Genomic DNA, 22,289 nt, shown 5'->3' with positions numbered 1-22,289 from the left:
GATCTGAACAGGAGCTTGGAAACTCCTGACTTCTAGTTACCACGATGATTACCATTAACGTTTATCGTAGTTTGAGTATCACGTAATCGCCGAGAGAAAGCTAGATTATTTCGACCAATCACTTGGCACGCTTCACGTCTGATTAGAGTTTCGCCAACGTAAGGGCCTTCTTTTGCTAGAAAAATGGGGATCAACAAGTTCGCAATGATTTTAACGTTTCATAACACGTAATATACTGTCTTCAATGTTACCTGTCATATTTCTCCGAAGATTTGCCGCGGTCCACTCAGATTTCACTGTAGACTTTCTAAACAATTAATCAAACTATAAAATTAGAAAAAAAAAGGCATTAGGTAGCTTACGAATACATGATATCGAGTGCGATACAAATATAATTCTAATATCATTATTTTTATCGTTCTAGGCATACATATAAAGTAATTTGAAAACTGTATTTCTATTTCTCCTTCTTACCTGTTAATCCCCTTTTCTTCCTCGAGTGGATCAACCAAAACCTGTTGCCTGTAATGGGCCTCACAGAGCGATAAAAAGTTTTCAACTCTACAGGAGCAAAAGCCTACATTTCTTCTTTGCCGACAGTTTAGCTTCATAATGCAAAGTCGCGAGTCATTCGGTGATCAAAGTGCCGCTTTCTCTCTCTCTCTCTCTCTCTCTCTCTCTCTCTCTCTCTCTCTCTTTCTTTCTGTTGGGTGAGTGGGTACGCTTTCAAAAGCTATTCTGACGTTTCTTTGAGTCGCCATCAGACGTAACATCGGGACATTGACACAAGGAAGCACCGTTTTGCAAGACAAGAGACGGTAGGACCACAGAGCGAGGTGGTATGACATGTCCTTTTGATTCGTTTCAACGATGGAGAAATGCATCCTTTGGGTGAGCAAACTGCGTCTGAATCGTTGGAGGATCAGTCCTCGATTTATAATTTAGCGATTTTAATTCAAGTTTGTCGACAATTCAAATGTAAAAGAAATAATTCGACAAATTTTAGTTTTCTTCGCAAAAAACGTGACCGTGTTATGAGAATTATTTATAAACATTCGACGGATTCACGCGGTTGTTAATGTAAAGAACTGTATTAAATCTGCAAATCCCGTCGTAGATAACGTTTGCTCGAAATTCTTTTTTACTAAATATTGCCGGTCTACGGACAAATACCGCATTAACACAGATTTAAAGTGAACTTAGCGGCAATCTCACGCGTTTACAACCAGACTATAAGTACTTTAGGGTACATTAGCCTCGAGAGCAATGGAGAGTTCACCCTACCCTACCTTCTTTTCTTTCGCGAAGACAACGCACAGTTACGCTAGGGTGGACGCTGTAGGTCTAACGGGGGGAAGAGGAGGAGGAGGAGAGAGAGAGAGAGAGAGAGAGAGAGAGAGAGAGAGAGAGAGAGAGAGAGAGAGAGAGAGAGAACGGTAGAAAGAGAGTGGGTGGAAAAGGGGGGAAATCGTCAGCAGGAGGGAGTGGGACTGTCTGGAGTAATTAGCTAGCCAGACCAGGCCAATATCGTGCTGAAAGATTTTCAACTCCCCGACGTCAACTCGGATCCGTCGCGACGGGAAAATCCGGCTCGAGCCACTCTGTTTATAAAATGTCAGGCGCAATAAAAAGTCATGCTACGTCAAACATCGATAATAACAGGGAAGGGAGGGAGTGAGAGAAAGAGAAAGTGAATGGAAAATTCCATAGGTTAATTAACAACTCGCGCAAAAAAAATTGCTAGTAGATACTTCCGGTCCCCTGTGCCATTTTGGACTACTACAAAAGTCTTATAGAAGGAATAAGAACCCCGGGTGACCTTCTTCTGTGAGACTTTTGAGAAAGGTTACTTTCTTCTCGAGAAGGGAGACACGCGCATGGTCATATCTATTTTCTTACACAATGCGGTCGATCTAGATATGAATATAAAAATATTTGTAAATTATGCCTGGTACCTGTTTTACATTATATGTTATCACATATTTTTGTTATATAGAACAAAATTTTACTGTTGCAGCAGAACCGTTGATTCTGGCACATTTGATATCAAAATTACCACTTTACTATATCAATTATATTACATTATACTTAATGTGTTAATAAACTATTATTTTTTTGTGTATTTCTGTATATTTTCTGTATATCTATATATCTTTATTATTATTATATAATATTATATTATATAATATAGTAAGCTTTTTTACTTTTAATATGTTTAGTATTATTAGATTAAAAGTCTGTATAATGATAAACTAATGCCTTTGTTGTTATGCGTTAAACAGTTCAAGATGAATTATTCGAGTTGAAGTGCGATTGTATTGTTCTGTTAATAAACGACTTCAGGATCGGACGTCTTCGCTTGGCTGTTCTTTACGTCTGTATCGACTTCACGGAATGACCGAATAGAATCCTTAGGCATGGCAGAATAATGGAAAGAACAATTCCGGAATTGGATGTTAGTGCTCAGGTTCAATCGATTGTCAGGATGACAGTCCAAGCATGACTCGCGGATTCGTAGGTAGGAAACCTCCCGCGCGAAACTCTGTACACGCTGGACGTCGCTGACCAGCCGGCCGACTGACGGACGGCTGACTGCCTTTCTGATTGATGATCGCTACTGGACTCTCCGCCGCCATGCATACCCTACCAACACATCCTCCTCCGTTCTTCACGGGCATCCACCATCCCCCGAGCGTAGCGCGAGTGCCAGCCTTCACCCTCTCCGTTCGCTGGACGCGTCGATTCATTCCCAGAATCGCGCCTCTATCCTAATCTTTTTACGCCGCTCGGATAACACCTTGTTCTCGAGCCAAACTCACTCTAGAAATGCGAAGTTAAATTGTGGCTCGATTATTGTACATGGACAAATGTTGCTGTTTGAAATAGCCAACATACACATATTATTTGAATTTAAAAATATATACATAAAAATTATATATATATATTATTTATGGACGATATATATATAAATATTTAACTGTTATTCATTAAGTAATTAATCGTTATTATATAAATTTTTTGTGCAACATAAACAAATATTCTTATTATAATCTTTAATTGAGAAAAATTAATATATAATATATTAAAATTAATGAATACGCTGTTCTTTATTGATTGCTTGCACAAAAAGATATTTTCGAATAAAATTGATAGTCACAGTTTGAATCGAAATAGGCTGTGGCAGACGATTTCAAAATAACGAAAGTGATTAAACAAAATACTGTAATTCCGATTTTTTTATCAGATACAATTTTAGTTATACATTTATTAATTACTATATAACTACTACTTTAATATATTAACAATAATATTTTCTTACAGCCTAATAGAAAAACATGATAAAAAACCAACAACTGACATTTCAAAAATTATATTTTTAAAAATCTACGTAATAAATAGAGTGATATGCACACTGCACACATTTATCCATAGTTACATCTTCACGCAATAATTTACGAAAGCAATAAGAATAAAGGATATTCCGAAGGATGAACCGGAAATATGTGGTTGGTTACGCGACAAAGCACGCCCGTACTATTTAACTCTTAATCGAGCAGAATTCGCGTATGGATGACCCGACACGACCGGCGAAGGAGCAGTTACAAGTGAATGGATCCACCCTCGTACCCCGCAGCTCCCCACCGCCATGTAGCCCATCGCCCACTTCCTTTCATTGGGAGCAATATTTCTTTTCGCGAGTCCCCTCGCAGGGCCTTTATCTAACAAGGAGCAAATCATTTCCCTATTATTTGCTCGCTATCGCACTCTCGCTCTTCCAGACTTCCTCTTCTGGATTCGTTTTACTCGACCGAGTATTCGGGCTCTTTATCCCCTCTTTCTTCCACTTGTCGTTGCATTTTCTTCGTCGCTATATCTCTTGGAGACCATCCAAACTCTTTCCATCGCAGTGCTTTTGCTCTACTTGGTACTTATTTTAGAGCTTTATTACATATTTTTTCGTTTCGCTTTGCCTCCTTTTCGAATATTTAGATTACTTTAAAAAATATAATATCATATAATTTTTATCTTATTTGCTTGTGTATTAAAGAAATGTGCAATATACTCTTGATATACCGTGTAAAATACAAACTTTATGTTTTATTGTATTTATATTCAAAACTTCCTTTATCTTAATGGGACTGAATAAAGGAAGCTGGAGCAAAGCTTGAAATTCTACTGATCAATCCTGAAGAGATAACTTTCCGTTCGCAGCATTTCTCCCTCGGTCGAAGTTTTCTCTCGACAAAGTTTTCCAAACATAGATTCAATAGAATTCCTTTCTTACAAATCTTTAAATTACATTGCACAATATCATTTAATATCTTGCGAGCATGAAGTACATTGCACATTGAATTTATCGCCGAATAATCATAAATTATTTTGCTAAATTATTATGCTAAAGATGTTAATGTTTGTGTTAACAATGTATAATTGCAAAAGACATTTCTTAATTTAATAGTCTTACTTTTGCGATTTCTAACGATAGAGGAGGAGTGATTCAATCGTAATGAAGTTCCTGCGCTCCCTACAGAAAGTACACGAAGCTCGCAGAAGCGAATAGGTCTCAGGATGGTGTTTGAGTTGGACTAAAGGGGTGGCCAGTGGTCGGTTTAAACAATTATCACGAGGGTTGACCGCGTGTACGAGTCGACAAGGGTGGTAAATTATTACACGCGGGGTTGCTGGACTCTAGAGCTCCCGAGTTCAGACCACATTAGCATGGCATTATCACTAAAGATCAAAATCTCTTAAGAGTTAATTTATAAGAAAAGAAATATTATATGTGATACTTTTGAATATATTGTGACATTAAAGATTCAAATTAAGTCCTTTAAGTCTTAATTTTTTTTTATTGTTCAATGTATTAGACAACCGACGATAACCGCTTAAAATACTAATGGAGAGAGAGAGAAATAATTATTATAATTTAAGTATATTTTTTACTTGATTCAGTATTATGCATAATTATAAGACAAGTTTAATGTAAACACACAACAATTTATCTCTATATGAATATGCGATAAGAGCAAATTTTTCGATCGTTTGCCAATTTGTATATCGAACATATTATTTTATGAAATCCTTAAACGTGTAGAGAATCAATTCCAATACAAATACAGCATGTTACTGTTCATCCGCTATGTTACTGAATTGCGCTGCATAAGAATCGCACGGAAAGGAGTGCTCGTAAATCCAGTCGCGCTAGAGAAGACTTGTGTATCTCCGTCCCCCGAAGTGAAGGGTGAGACACAGGGTGAGTGTCCTTTATAGCATTGTTAACAACTAATGTATGCGGCTCGGATCTCCGAAACCCTCCCACATTTAACATTCTTTAACATTATTATACACATGGCGCCCGTCTGAGTACTCTCCACGTATCCTTCCTCTCCGTCACCCCTCGCCCCCAAGACCGACCCTTCGTGCCCTCCGGGGCCGATTTTTGTCAGTTTTATTTAACTGCAACCACGGAATCCCTTTTCCACCCTTTCCTGTTTTCTTTCTTTTCTCGCACCCTTTATATCTTCGAGACGAGACGCTTTCTCTTTCTCTTTAAGATGCCAGGCACGTTTTAGGACTTACGATCAGCGCCGTAATTTCGACGAACAAGTGGCGCTTACTACTTTCTGATGCGATTTTAGGAGCGCACAACGAGAGACACTTGGAAATAATATATCCTATAAATAATCTAACTGACGTTATGGACTCTAAAATCTGAATATAGTCAATAACAATTTAAAAAGTTGTTTCACGTCTTGGATCATTTTATCCTACAACTATAAAATATATACTATATACATATATATATACCTGTTTTCCTTAAGAAATCTCCTTAAGAAAGAATGAGAGAAAAACGTAGTGGCTAAAGAAATGGGACCGTTAGCCAGTGCGTTCTCGTAACATCATTGTTACTGCTCTCGCCGATTAATTAATCGCCATATTCAGCGGAAATTGATAATTAAAACTGCTTTCGAAACGGTTCTTTTGGCGTTTCGCTGTAAGTCAATCACGTGATTTTGTAATTACCTCTGAAATGCTGGCGTACGCTATAACGAACGTTCTTAAGAAATTCGTGTAATTAATAACCCGCTCGTCTCATGATAAAACGAAGAAAAAAATCAGAAAAGGAAACCTTGCGGTGCCGCTGGGTCGAGACTAATTAAAGGTAACTCGTGATATTAGTTAATTTATTGCCAGCTGCGTATAAACGTCACTTCCTATTGGCCGCGCGGACGGCCTGATGCATGCTTAGAACCAAACTTCTCTTTCGGTAGACGTTTTCCTCGACTAATTCGAATAATCGGCAAGATTTCTGTTCATTCGTTATGTCAGATGCTATAACTCATAGTAACGCGATTAATGAAGCGTGTTCTGGGTTTTGTTTTGCTTCGATATATGTGCCAGGCAGGAACTGAATTTCGACGAATTACGAATTTCGTTACGCATTATTTTTACACATAAAAAATACATGCCAGAACGAACAATATTTCACGCTACGCGTGACTATTATGCTGTGCGTCATTTTCTCTCTTTAATAGTTCCACTGCTTACACAATATAATGCGTGATGCAACAGAATTATTATATTTAATCTTTCATATTAGATATGTATTAACGCGTTTTCTCATGAGACGAGTTTTAATCAGTATTATTTCAACAAAACCTGCTCGAAGAGCAACATTTTTCTTTATGTAGCTTGATTAAGAAACCAGTAATGTCGCTGATTAGTACATAATGGCCAAACATACCCATAAACACACGTATGCGAACTTGGAAAAGAAAACGGTGTGCACAAATTACTCACGGTTATCGACCATACTTCTCTTTTCAAACGTGAGTCGACCCAGCTGACAGACGCCTAATTACTGCGATATTGATCCGTCGAAACATCGCGTACGATTCTTCACTCTCTCGAACGCGACTACGCGCGGAATACCGTCGCCAACGTTAGCCGCAATGTAATAATATCATGTAATATTTGTATTCGTGTATATAATCAATATTGGATCAAGATTGGATAAAAAAAACTAAATGTGTTAAATACATGAAATTAATTAATTTAAAAATTATCGATGCTACAAAGAGTATTAAAATATATATTAAAATAATTATAAATTATGCGAAATTTTTTCTGAGGTATAATGCATAATATTTGATCAATTGAAAATAATTAGATACATCATAAAAAAAATAAGGTTTACATTTTAATAATGTTACATGATAACAGGAATATTGATCCAACGGAAGTACATATCGGGACATAGAAAATTTATGTTTTACGTTCCTTCATCCGTATGAAATGTTATCCTTAGGTATACCTATAATTATAAATGCTTAAGTATGCTAAGGAAATTACGATTCCATCGTTCCATCGGTAAACTGACCATCTTAAATATGTAATACTATTCGGTAATGTTCAGCATGACATTTCAGAAAATATCACAGAAAAATGTATATTCAAAATTACACAACAATACACAATAATAAAAGCAAAACGTTAAACAAGACAAAGTAGGACAGCACGAACTTTCACATGGAATTGCCACTGTCACGTAACGAGGAAATTTTTTCAAAGTATTCGGTCAGAATATCAAGAAGATACAAGATTTACAAAACGGGGGGGAAGGTGAGTTGCGAAAGATGAAAGAAGTAGAGGGGCCCAGCTCTTATTTTCTCGCGACGGTTTACATGGACGTTGGGGTAAGCCGCGAAGGATTTAAAATTTGTAAAGATTAAAATAAACTTTTTATCCGGCCGCGACTTCTCGGTCCCAGAGGAGGAGGTGGAGGAGGAGGGGTTGGAGACGACGGCAGTAGACAAGAAGCTTGCTCCGGGACAAGAAGCTCAGAAGAGCTCGGAAAAAGGCGGTCGTAACGCGAATGGAGGATGTAATGAGAATCTCTCAACTCGAACCATAATTCAAAAAATTGTTGAAGGATTCTACGTTCTGTGCCGCAAATTGTCGTGAAATTAGTTTCGAATTTGTTCCTCGGGGGGGGGGGTACAGCACTCGCTGAGCGCGATAGAAGTGCCTTAAATATTTATGAGAGCGGAACTAAAATACATAAAATTATTACGAATATTGATTTTATAATGTGTTCGCACACGCGCTTGAAATATAGAGATTCATATATATATATATATATATATATATATATATATATCTCATCCAGGATTTTAATATTTTCAAATCCTGGCTTATAGCTCTGGATCCACATGTAATTTTAATTTACCTCCAATTTGCCCACGTGGCAAAACCAGAGGAAATTGATCCGGGAAAATCAGGAACCGTTATGTATTTTGATCATCGCGGGATTATTTTAATCACATTAGTGTTCGAACGTCGAGGCACACCGACATCTCGTTACGAAAAGGTGCGCTCACAAAATCAATCTCGCGTCTAATGGAAAGATGGCTTTTCATCCCCCCTGGAGACCACTCCCGTTTCACATACCGAGCGCCCTATGCCTCGAGTATCACTGCTACTTTTCGGTCGCGTCTTTTCGATATATCTAATGCTGTAGATTTTTAACACGGCTTGTTTTTTTAAAGCATATTATTTCAAGAGTTGCACTTGACGTAACTAACTGTTTTTTGCATGGAAACATTTCAACGTAAATACATATTTTTATATTATAATTTTTCCGCGGAATATTTAAAATATTACATCATTAACGCAACACGCTACAAATTACGCATTAAACATTGATATTTAATCCGCGAAAAAAGAAATAATGAAGCGTTGGAAATCGTAATTCCTTCGTTATGTAAAAGCCGCGTTATTTAAATTGCATAAGAATGGCGCTGGTAATTATAGAGGAAAAAATTATGTAAAACGGCAAAATACTAAATGCGAACGCACACACTCCAAGAATATGTGTGTGATAATCGCAGAATTAATCTTGACCAATTGCAGACGCAGAGCAAAACACCAATTGGCTCGTTTGTATTAGGTAGCTCTATTATGTATACGTTATCGCGTGATTATTTATTCGTATATGTCACAGGGGCGAGCATGCTAAGCAGAGATTTGTTAAAAACGAAACTTCATGTATAATTTACAATTATACAATTCTTTGCAAAATGAATATTTTATAAAATTGTCATAAATAATGTGACACGTGCTGAACTATATGATCGGTAATATTATGATTGACATCAGCTTCCAAAAACTGGCCAACGCCAAGTGGTTGTCACGGAGTTTCGTGAGTCTTTATTATGAAATAACAGCTAGTGCTATCACATGGTGAACCCAGAGATATCATTAATCAAAGATCGTATCCCTCCAATTATGACTCATGCTACCGCAACTTTTGCGAACATCAATGTTTGAATGAGCCAGGGCCAGGCGTGCACCTTAGGTGTATGGTGTATATAATAATCTTTTATCGCGGATCAACATGAGAGGTGAAACTGCGCGTTCGCCAGTCGTGCACGAAGAAGTCGAGTGTACTTGGTCGCGCCACCCCAATGATTGCAGGTTGCATCGGCAACGCCTTCTGAAGTAACCAGCCAGTCTGAACGCCACGCATATGTACGTCTTGCCTTTCTTTCACCGCGGGAGAGATCCCTGCGTCCAATTTTCTTGCACGAAGGGCCGCTAGCCGTCGCGCCCACCATAATCACAGGTTGGCGAACCTGTGCACGTTCAACATGGCCGACGCGGTGGTTGGTGCGGAGCACCAACGTTGCCGTGTCTTCGGCAGCGCTAAGCCAGCGCACGGCGACGGCTCGCGATGTTGCCAACAACTTTTTTCGAACACGCAAATCTTCTCGTGCCGCTTTTATATCTTTTTCCTACCATCACCGTTCTTCCGTTCTTGTATTTCTATCCTTTTTCATGCTTCCTCTCCCCCCACGTCCCTTCTTCTTTTTGTCTGCTCTACATGCCAGCTAGCTCGGCGACTCCTCTCTTTTTCCGTCATTACAACAAGGTAACTATATGTAAAAAGTTATGCTAATATCTGAAGTGCTATTATGCCAGACAAGAATCAAGTCGGAAAGATATGGACATACAATCATGAATCAAAGTAAACAAAGGCTTCATCATAAATAAATGATTATATTGTTTCTTACATTTAACGCTAAATTATGATGGAAAGAGCAATTGCAAAGTCAATATTTTGCTTTACTTTCCTTTGGAAGAGAAATATTTATAATATTCTAAATATATATGTGTAGAATATATTATCAATTAAAGTTGAAATAATTATTCATATCCTAAAATGTATGAAATATAAGAAATTATATAGGAGAATTACACTGACAATTCCGCTGTTTCAATGGTTTATGCGTACAAGTTATTACCAAGCCAAGTTATCAGTACTTCAATGTCGTCACGCTGAAGAACTTCGAATTTGATCAATGACTCGAATCGATTAATAGTATCAATGTTCTAAATCGTTGTATAATGGTACAATGTTGGAATCAATTCCCCATGGACAACAGCCCTATCAGCAAGTGAGGTAGCCACTTGAACGTAACGCTGGGGTTCCAGCCGAACTGGAACAGGAAGGTACGAAATATTTTGCGGCCGTGGTCGGTGGTCGGCCGCAGTTCTTGTTTTGCTCACTGTTAATTGATTATAGCTCGTATCCAACGCAGAGGCCGCAACCCCCGACAAGCCCACCAAAACCAAAGCAGCCGAGAGCCCTTCCTGCCAGCCATTCCACTTGGACTCCCTTCATTCTGTTCCCGTGCGTTTAGTTTTGTTCGTTGCCCCTCGCCCATCGCCCGTCCTACGTCTTGGTGTAAATCTGTAATGAGCCACAGTTTATGCCGATTCCACCTTCCAGCCTTCCCTCGCTTATCCGCCACAAATTACCCAATGGCGCATTAAATACCTACTTTATTCTCACGTGATGAATAATTCTTCCATTGTTTCAAACAAGCACAGAATATTATTATAATGTAAATTTTTATTAGCATCGCTTCCAATGTCGATTTGATTTGGAAGGACAAACGATAGGGAACTGATCTTTCCATTTGGTAAACATTTGTAGAGGCCAAAGTTTAGTAAAATGTAGAATTTTATTTGCTATTTATATACAAATATTATTAATTTTAAAAAACTGTTAAAACAATTATTATCATAAAATTGTGAGACGGTCCAATATTAATGTTGCATAATAAGACGTTATAGAGCTACGGCATTTTAAAGCAGATCGTTCTCCCCAGAATCCAGATTCGCAATGTTCGGCGAGCTTAAAACGATCAAAAAGTTATCGATCACGGTAACCTTCCACGCTGACCGCCGTCTACCTGTTTCGGACACGTCAAAGCACGGACATGGAGCCGGCTGTCTTCTCGTTTGTTTCAAATTCTCGTCACTCATTTTTCATACGTTTACACTGCCGACGCCGCCGCCGTCGCGCCGCCGCAGATTCCTCTCGATACTAAAAGAACGAGAGAAAGAGAGAATGAGCGAGGGGGATGAGAGAGGAGTGAAAGGGGGAATGGTAGAGAAAGAGGGAAGAGAGGAAGAGAGAGAAGTTGCGAACGGAACGAAGAGGGGTAATCGTTCTTTCTTCTCCACGCTGTTCGAAATAGTGGTTCTTTCCGCCCTTTGTTCTTCCTCACAAGTTTTCTTTCTGCAGGCGCGGGGGGAAACAAAAGACAAATTACAGAGACGCCCGTCATGTGACCCTTCCCACCTGTCTATAAACGACCTGGTCCAGTCCAGAGAAAACGAGAGCACACCGAAGGCGGACACAGGAGGGAAATCCGTGATCCGGACGACTTGGTCGCATGTGTAAACTACTTCTCAATTGAAGATCCACTTTTTCCTCTCGCCTTTGATGATCGTACTCCCTTGGGACACATTTCTTTATTGCTCGTTATCGTCTTCAATGAGAAAACGTCTACAAATTAATCATAAGTGCAGTGAAACAATGCAAAAATTAAGAAAGAAGCATTGGGCATGTGAGTTTCACCAGCTGTTCATAAACATTCTGGTATAATAAAGGCGACAGAATAGAGGAGACACGAGCGAGTAGAATTGAACAATGGCTTGCGTGTGTGGATCTCTTTCACTCCTATATTTACGTAATTGTTGTTTCGTATGATCGAAAATTTCCGCGAATAAAATTCCTCTAGAAGTCAGAGCACGCATTATTAGCGAACAGTATCGATATCTTTATTGCTATTTTATCAATCTTATAAAAATAAGTATAAAATAGAAGCGTCGAGCTGAAAATATTATCCTAGGGTTTATGTACTCCTGATGTAAAAGTAATATTATGTAGAATCAAAATTATCATAAATTATATTTAATTTATGCATAAATAAAATCTTTCTCTCGAATAAAAAATCTTGAATATTATATAGAAATTCAATACGAAGATATAAAAAGCGAAATAATAAACGGTACCTCGATAAGATGCTATTAATTCAGAAAAATAATTGCTTTCCTGTTTTAGTTTACATATTCTATCACAGATTATTTATAATAATGCTCGTACAAATAAAGTAATTCGTATACCCATTTAAGCTTTAATTGATAAAGCTTGCACTCTGATTAACACACGTTTTTAAAAAAGTGACTGAAAGACATGGCATAGCTTGCAAAGTTATGTTTCATCAAAAGGTAACATTTTAAAGTGTAAACTCATACCGACGTCCTCATACTGATGAGAACGCGCGAAGCGACGGCTGTCAGCTTTGTCACGGACATCAGCATCTGCTCTATCGACGATTGACGAACTACTACATTAACAAACCTGTTATTTTAATTTTGTTTTTTATATTTCTATTTCAATTTCTTAATTACTGCACTTTTTATTAAAATAGAGATGTAGGTATTGCATCAATTATGAAAATTTTGAAATAAAATTGACTTATTAATTAATTATTATTTTAATTGCAGTTATATTTTATATTTTATTGCAAGTATTTTGTAGTATTTAGTTTTTTATTCTGCATTCATTTTTTATTATTAAAAAATTATCAGAAAAAAGTATATAAGATTAACTTTCAAAAAATTAAAAATACGAATTTTTTTAAACATTAGTCTGTTACAAATAAAAGCGGTTATTAATAATATTGATATTAATAACAGTATTGACGTTTATTTACATAAATGTTATTTAAATAGTGATGTATATGCTTTAACAATTTGCATATTAAAAGCTTTAATAATTCTAAAATATTTATGGTATAATAGCAGTCTGAACCGGATGAACCCATAAACGAAGCTAACAGCGTGATATACGAAAATACGGACTCTATTTTCGTGCTCTATCGTTCTCACCTCACACACGATCCTGTCAGGTCTTCATTTTGACTACGCCTTGACAGTTCGTCATCTTCTACATCGTCTCGCAAGAACGAGAAGCTTGCTAGCAACGCCGACATTTTCGTCCGAAAAAAGTCGTTACCGTTACAAAGCAGTAACGCCTGTCACTAATTTGGATTAGCAAGAAGTGGTGTGATATGGTACCGTTATTTTACTCACAAAGCTAAACAATATTTAATTATTGTTACCAAAATATCTGACACTCAATAAAAAATCTATCCTTTAAAAATATATTCTAATCTAAAGATCTATTTATGTATTATTTATATCTAAATATAAAATGCAAATAATTTTTTATAACGATTTAAAACATTGTAAATACACAGACTCCCAAAAAATATACTCTATCATTCGTTATATATATATTTTTATTTTGTAACAGTTTAATTTATATCGGGTAGTTATTTGCCATCCAAATATTGCTCCGAATTCATCGCCGGATTGAATTAAACTCCTGGAACGATTGAACAGATACAGGGCGTGGAGTGGAGTTTGATCGACAGTTTCGTCCAACCAATCGCAAGACCGAAATGCTGATGAGGCCCACGTCAATCATGCGATACTTTCATCTCGCCACCATCGCCCTCACCCTATGGAAACTCCACGTGCAGGATTTGCTAGGTTCAAAGCTTACTACATCTTCAGTCTACACCCTTCTCCTTTATCCCCGAGTGTCTTCTCTCTTTTCTATTCTTCCTCTCCCTTTCTGACCATCTCTATCACGTACCCTCCCCGACCTTTTCCAGTCACTATACCTTCCTCTTTTTACCTTTCGTCCTATCTGGGTCTTTTTCCTTCTGTCTCGTTCGATTATTCTCTTTCTCTTTCTTCTTTAACCCCTGGCGACTCATCCTACTGTCGAACCACCCCTAACCACCCCTCAGCCACCCTACATCCGCTCGCACGCTATGGGGTAGTTTAGCATCTCGGCCCTACGAAACGAACTACCTCCTCCCTCGCTGTCCCCCTTCGCTCCAAACTGCGTCACGCCGTATCGGTTTTTTTTCTTCTCTCGCATGATACGGCGACGCGTAAAAAAGTGTAACACCCCTGCTTCTTGATAAAAAAAAAAAGACCTTGACATCCAGGTGGTCAGTGACCGATAGAATAAAATAATGGCGTGAAATATTTCTCGCGCTGTTGTGATGTCCGCCAAGGTGTCTCTTACACCCCTAAATGATAGACAGAAAACCTGAAGTACTCAGAATGTAATATATTAGAGAAAGTTTTTCTAAACATTTATGGCAAAATATACGTTGTTCCTAGAGAATTTGTCCAGACACGTCTTGTTAAACAACGCAAGCTCGCGGCGAGCCATCAAGTTTGATTGAAATATTACTCCTCGGGGCGTGCAGCGAATTCTGTAATTACGATAGGCGGCTATTAATAATTGTTTACCGCAGTTGGGTGGAAATTACTCTTACGCCACATGCCTCGACAAAGTACCGTGAGATACTTGGTCGCTACTTTCTAGACCAAATCTGCCCGAATAAGCCGCGATATGCTTCCTTATATCGTCCCTTCCTCTCCCCTCTCATGTTTTCACGTCCTCTCGATCCTGTGTGGCATTCCTCTTGTTATCGCGGAACAAGTTTCTTATCCGATAACAATTAGGAGGTGTTTCGCATCGACATGGAATAGTGCCGGTAGGAAACTTGCCCAAAAGTTTCTAAGGAGCCCAGTAACTCGCCGGAACAACACCAAAATGGTCCTTTTCGTCGCGCGAGAATCTTCGCTCATGCATTGTTAAGGATGTCGTGTCGCACCCCTCCTTCCTTATCTCTATCTTCCTCTCTATAGTCTAGGTTGCTTAAATGATCATTAATTAGGATACCATTTACTTCCTATAACAGACAAAAAGAGAGCAACGTGGCGGTAAAGACGAAGCGAATATCGGAGCACGAGAACGTCAACGTGCTACAAGAAATAAAATAAGAATTTAAAATAAATTATTTCCATAACGTATTTTTTAATAAAAATATTTATAATATTTGTAAATGATCTAAATACATGACATCTCAGCTAAAATATATTATAAGAAAAAATAAATTAGTCCAGATAATTAAATTAATCTTATTATTGAAGAAAATCTACGTTATATTATTTCGATTTGTTATATAATTGCATCGAAAAAAATTGAAGAAGAGGGAATTTTTCTTTTGCAGAGAACGGTCTGCCAAGAAGATTACGAACGGCTTATACAAATACGCAACTTCTCGAGCTGGAGAAAGAGTTTCATTTCAACAAGTATCTTTGTCGACCACGAAGGATAGAGATCGCAGCTTCACTGGATCTTACAGAAAGACAGGTAATAATTTAAATTAAATAATGTTATATATATTATTAAAAAATATTTATTATATTATTTTTCCATTTTTAATACGTTATATATATTTCAATATATGTTATATTTTAAAACTTTTTATACTATTTTTATGTTGCTTCATTAAAAATGTTACAAAAAACATGTTTCTTTTATCTGTTGCACAATTGTTGATGCATTATATATACAGTATCTATATTTAATAACTAAAAATGTAAATAATTATATAAATATCGCTATCTTCCTCTCAGGTAAAAGTTTGGTTTCAAAATCGACGAATGAAACACAAACGGCAAACGCTCAGCAAGGAAGACGGCGACGAGAAGGATGGCTCCACTTCGGATGGCATGGAAAAGCCCAAGAACGATAAAATGTTATCAGATAACGACGAGAAAAAGAGCTGTCATAACTGTGATATTTCGGGCGTGGGCGATGTCGGAAGTACCTTAACCGGCGACGTTACTGATTTAGGATCTTCCGGCCGAAGAAACAGCAACAACAATAACACACCTGGTGCAACCAACAACAATAATAACAACAACAACAGTAATCCTGGTTTTAATACGAACAGCAATGGTGCTAGCAGCGTTGGCAGTACCAACAGCGTGTCCAGCTCGTTCGAAAAAATGATGGTGGATGACGATTCGAGGTCGCAAGACGGAAGCGAAGTGACGTCGCCGAGCGTGACGAAAAAATTGTCGGGCGAAGTGAGAGTGAAGGTCGAGAGCGGCCACAAAAGTCCGAACACAGCGAAGCAACAACAACAACAACAACAGATCTCGGTAAGCAAGAAATCGCCATCGGCCAGCACGAAGGACATGTGTTCGGTGAACAGCAATGGTGTACTGTTAGCCATGCCGGACTCGACGGTCAGCACGCCGGTTCTACCGGGTCAAAATTCCACGAGAAGTTTAACGCCATCCTCGACACCCGGTACTCCCGTTTCCGTCCAGCTTCAACAAGGCAGTCCCCTCGGTATACAACAAGCGGCTCACACGGCCTACATGCAGAGACCGCGTAGCTCACCGTCCTCCACGACCTCGTTACCAGGTCCGATGTTGCACGCCTCTACGAATCCGGGAACGATGTCGCCGCACGGTGGCCGAAACATCTCCAACAGTCAGCAAGCACACTTCCAGCAGCAGGGCGTGTATCAGCCCACGCCGGGCATCGATTATCGAAACGGCGTACCCGCAAACAGACAGAGCATACCTACGGCGTCGCAACAGACCCAGTCGCAGAGCAGTTACTGCACCAGAGATACGTATCAGCAACCAAGAATCTCTTATCCGAGTGAGGTGAATTCTCTATACGTTAGACAGAATCAGACAATGGGTTCGAGAGTGGCGCATCACGCGAGAGCGACGGGCACAGCATCGAGATCGATGTACGGTGCCAACATACAGTTCCATCAGCAACAGTTGCAGTACGGTAGCACCGGAGAATATAACGGATATCCTCAGGCTGGGCCACCTTATCACACTTATCACAGAGGTATGCAAGGTACCAACGCGTACAATTCTGGCCAGGGATACTCGGCGACGCAGAACGAACAGAGCACCGACGGCTACATGACGCCTGGAAATTACGGTTACTCGACCGGCGGCAACTATCATGGAGCCGGCGAGAATCTGGCGACACACGGGCACGCCGCTGTGTCCGCGCAGACCGGGCAGCATTATTTCAACGACATCCAGCAGCAGCAGCAACACCCGCAGCAACACACCGCCGAGGGCTATGTCACTCATCAGCCGCCGATGCATCCAAGTTCGGGCGACTACCGACCAGGGAACAAATGTCACCCGGGAGCGTATTACGAGCAGACTGGCGGTCAGTTGCACGTTCATCAGGGCGGCGAGGCTTCCAGCATCCCAAACAGTTACGTATCGTCGCCCGATCCATTTCCAGCGCCTGGCATGACGACAACCGCGACGGCGATCGCAGCTGCTACCGCAGCGGTTATCACGCCACCCGGAAGCGCCGGCCAGGCTGACGGCAACAACGAATCCTACGGCAATTATGGCAATTTTTACGGCGAACCGGTGCACACTGCCGCGGCGCCGCCACCATCCGCCGACAACAGTAACAGCTCGTCCGACTTCAACTTCCTCAGCAACCTGGCGAACGACTTCGTACCCGAGTATTACCAGCTCAGCTGAGTCCACGAGACCGAGAATCCTTGCCAACTGGACTGGGGCGATGAGCAATGCCTACTCAACGCTTTATACTGAAGCGTGCCGCGTAAGAATCTACGTGATTTGTATGTACTATTAGTATTCGTGATTTAACTCTGCGTGTAAATGGAAATCGTGTAAAAATGAAACGGACTCGGATTAGAAATATTATTATCGGTCCGTGTGCGTGTGTGTCTATATATAAGGCTATGTCATTCAACCTAGGCTGTCGAATGTCCTCTAGTTCGAAGTGACTCCTTCCGCGAGTTGTGTCGAAATTATTTTCAAGACTGCTTGCAATCACGGCACGAAGACTAATTTATAGAATGATTGTACATAGTAAAATTTGAAATATTTAAATTCATTCAAACACGTACAAGCATATCTGAAGTAATTACCGGATTACCAGAGAAATTGTCGACTGTTCTAGAATGCAACTGTAGCCGAGCAGTCGATATCGTTACGCATCCGAATAATATCAATTTTAATATTCCTTACCACGGACAGGAGATGTAACTCCATCAATTTACATTCCAAACATTTAAAGATGTTTCGGAAATATACAACAGTGACAACGAGTGCAATGGTTGTGTTAATTTTAAATCAGAGAACGCGACGTTGACAGAGTTCCCCTATTTACAGAATTTTTCAAACTGTGTTACAAAGTGACATTCACCACCCTTTCGGTGCGAAACGCGCTTATAATCGCAGAAGATGAAAAGTGATTTGTAAGTGATATTAGACTGATATACACGAACTATGGTCTACGCAAATGTGCATGAAGAGTGTTGTAAATATGTCAGAAGTTTACCGGTACGGAAATTCGATGGAGTTTCAATTCCACGATTCGATTTTCGTGAATTGAAACACGAAGTAAGTGCAATCTTCTTGGCGCGAACGTTCTCTACGTTAGTGCATCGTTAGGGTGTTCGAAAACTAGATTGTACAGATCACCGAACCCATGTTCCTTTCGTTTTCGATGTAATTTCAGTCACTGGCACAGAGTGTGTGCCTGGAGAATTTAATCTTATTTGAAAGTCTCGAACAAGGATTTGAAGATGTTTTCAAATTACACACATTCTACAAATGTTTAATTTTCACGTGATGGCCAATAACATAACGAGATAATATTTGATTTAAAACGATAAAACGAGGCCTGAGACTGTAGGTGCAGGTGAGCAATAATTAACAATGAAACTATGTACATATATATCATACACAAAGGATAGATTAATGGAACACAAATGAATAAGAAAATCGCATTTATACACAGTCATGATTACTATATCGAATATACAACTTCTGAAAAGCGAAATAGGTACAATCCGTTAGTTTTAATTAAACACAGGAAATAGATGTCTATCTCTCTCGCTTATAAAAAGAAATCAATGTCCTCCAATTGAATATGGAGAATAGTTAAAAATCATTTCTTGGCCACTATTGCGGAAAGAGACAGATGCACTTGTAAAAATGTTGCGCTTTTCGTTTTGTGAAAAAATGAAACAAGTTTTAAAATTAATTTAAATCGATATGTTATTCTGTGTCGTGGATAATGTCATTTAATAACGAACGGATATCGTTGAGCAATACTTGGAATGATAATCAACACTTTCTGATTGCGGAAGATGTATTTATTGTATCCTCTAAATATCGGTTGCATTATCATTTTTTCACAAATCGCATTTTTTTCAAAGCTCTACTAGCGCTACTTTAAGCGAACCAAATAAATTATTGTCTCACGGTAGATAATATAAAAGTAAACGTAGATAGGGACATAATTTTAATTTTCACCTCGCGACTACATATTTAATACGCAGCTCTTTTTGTATATAAAACACTAGATGCCGTCGTTGTTCATATAAAGACTCTCATATGTACATACGCGCGTACGATAACCGTATATATATTGTTTATTCATTCTGAATACATAATTGTGTTGCAAGTGAGCCCTCGACACGGTAAACGAAGTTATCACACGTGTACATTCACTCACCGGTACATTTGACAAATACAGATCCATAGTGAAAAGTAACGAGAGAGTGTGTTCTTATTTTATCTAGTAATCATTTTTTTAACTGTTTCAGTCGTTCGATTAAAAGTGGTAACGTGAACCATGTGGAGTCTGAAAACATCGTATAAACCAACGAATGATACGGAAAATCATAAGTTTAACGCGAAGGAGTGACCATGAACGGGGGCGAAACGCGTAAATTTTGATCGTATAGACGGCGGGGTTTGCCCCATGCCGGCGATGAAAGTGACGATGATAGATGACCCAAATTATCGGAGCAATCGAACTGAAATATTATTCTTAGGAGCATCCTTACACCATTTCAACTTCATATTCCATTCAGAAATTAACGCGCCATTTGTTATCCCAGAGAAATCCCTACGCGCATAAATTGATTTATCAGTCGTGTAAAACTAGAGAAAAAAATAAACGTTTTAATTTACTGATACGTCCCACGATATATAGCTTACGTGTTATCAGAAAAGATTTTATTATTGTCACAGTAGCGGAACAATATAGTGTCATAATAATTACGACAGCAGCAACTGCGAGAATCGTAAATTGCGACGTTTTGTACAAAATCACAACTTTGACGAAAGAAACTCAAATCGAGAGCCCCGCACATTGGTAGGACGGACGGCTGTGTCAGTGAAGAGACTGACAATGATGGATGACTACGCGTGATGCGTGTGAGTCAAGCCCATACGACGCCATAGCTTCGAGCTCATATGTGACCTCCGGTTCGAGCGGGCCGAACTGTTGCTATCGTTGCATCTGTGCAGAACACCCTCCCGAAACACGATCCCCGATCAACGATCCTCCCCACATCGGCTAATTTCTCCAAGCTATTAACTTTTTCTCGACCAACGAGGCCATACAGATAGAAGAAAAAAAAACGAGTCGGAAGATTAGAAAATTACGTTTTGCAACCTGCAGTCTTACTACGACTTATTACAATTAGATGTTCGTGCTTCCGATTTTCGGACACGTGACAGTGTCTCGCGATGCATGCGACAGTATAATGCAACAATTTGATAAGCGTCGGACAATGCGTCGTCATCGGACGAATATCTCAAATAAAGTTTACATCCAAACATTTTACAATATATCTTTATCGTCGATTATGCGGTGATATCGTAGTCATATCGAGGGTGGACTTCGAAGCTGCAGGGTCAAGGGTTACCAGCCCCGGAGTCGTGCGCGATGCTTGCCCTTTCCGCCCAACCGTCGCAACCATAAATCTTACGATCGTCAAGGGACGACTCATTCACGCCACTTTGCTTTCCATCCGATATCCGCTGAGCAGAAAACGCATGGATTTCTACGACTTTCACCTTGATCTCATTCACACTATACGATACTATTTGAACTATGTAACAATGCACTTTTCATTCCGTTCAATATGATTTGTTAATTTTTGCAATATTGTTTCGTAAATGTTTAATTTGGTCATAAGCATTCCTCGGTCAAAAGTGATTAATGAATGTGTCGTGCATGCGCAAAGATTTCCAGGATTATCACAATTGTTTCGTTTAATCGATTTCGCGCTGTATTCTTGAGACAAAGAGCCGCGTCTAAATCGAAAGAAATCCCGGGGGTGGAAAGGCAGCAAGATACGAGTAGCCGGCACCACGATTCTTATTTTCTTTTTCTTCCGGGACGCGCGAGAGAGAAATGTCGTTAACGCTTAAATGTTAATAAATGTAGATAGGGAATAGGGGGTCCTGTATATCAGACAGGTAGATGCTCACCTGAGCGCCCAGTGACTAAGTGAAGAAGGTAAGAAAGTGCTGCTACGCTGGCGGCTGCTTTTGAGGCTCGGTTTGTCATGGTTCGCGTGATAGATGGAGGAAGCGGGAGCTTCAGCTCTCCAGTGTATATATATATATATATATATATATATATATTTTATATATGGTGTTGAGTTTTAACCACGGGGACACCTTGCGATCATCCCGTCCTTTAACTCGTTCGCCTACCGCAAATAGAATCTTACACGCCTCGCATGCTCCCGTTGTCAATGACGAAATTATGAAATATATTTCCGACTGATTCCTCTGCTTCTAATGTCTTCTTTGCAAATGTATCAGAAGTTAATGATCAGCATCTAATTTAGCTTTGCGCGCTTGAACGTGAGCCGCAATTTTAGCCCAACAGGAGAGACGGAAACAAATTTTTCACGATTGGAAGCGTTCATGTTTGTTAGCGATTTACTCATTTTTTAGCAATAACTCTGCGATACGACGAGAAGGTAATGTGTGTGCGAAGGTCTTTTACTACATTAAAATTGCAGATATGCGTCGCATCTTGAAGAATAATGAGGCTTGCAGCGAGGAAATTAATAAACGTAAGTAGTAAACGCTAATAAAAGTTGATGATGAGTAAGTCAATAAATATAACTTCTTGTACATTAGCGCGACCTTATAACTGTTCTCATTATTTTTTTCCATTATTGCACTATACCGCGAGTAGCTTTAATACTGCGTTTAAT

General features: G+C 39.3%; 1 protein-coding gene across 3 annotated transcripts in view; it reads left to right on the top strand.

Annotated features, from left to right (window-relative positions):
* LOC143907830 (uncharacterized) overlaps positions 1-19,810 on the top strand; it is a 91,962-nt gene extending 72,152 nt beyond the window's left edge. For all 3 annotated transcript variants that reach the window (XM_077424842.1, XM_077424841.1, XM_077424840.1), the window contains 2 exons: positions 15,456-15,598; positions 15,865-19,810. In XM_077424842.1, coding sequence (XP_077280968.1) covers positions 15,456-15,598; positions 15,865-17,772 — 2,051 coding nt within the window. In that variant the 3' untranslated portion in view covers positions 17,773-19,810. The remainder of the gene's footprint in view (positions 1-15,455; positions 15,599-15,864) is intronic.
* Positions 19,811-22,289: the final 2,479 nt, after the last annotated feature.

The sequence above is a fragment of the Temnothorax americanus genome, unplaced genomic scaffold (genome assembly GCF_048541705.1).
Source record: "Temnothorax americanus isolate GAGA-0224 unplaced genomic scaffold, ASM4854170v1 Scaffold9, whole genome shotgun sequence".
Lineage (NCBI taxonomy): Eukaryota > Metazoa > Arthropoda > Insecta > Hymenoptera > Formicidae > Temnothorax > Temnothorax americanus.
Note: the sequence above shows the minus strand (reverse complement) of the source record. Positions and strands in the feature narration are given on the sequence as shown.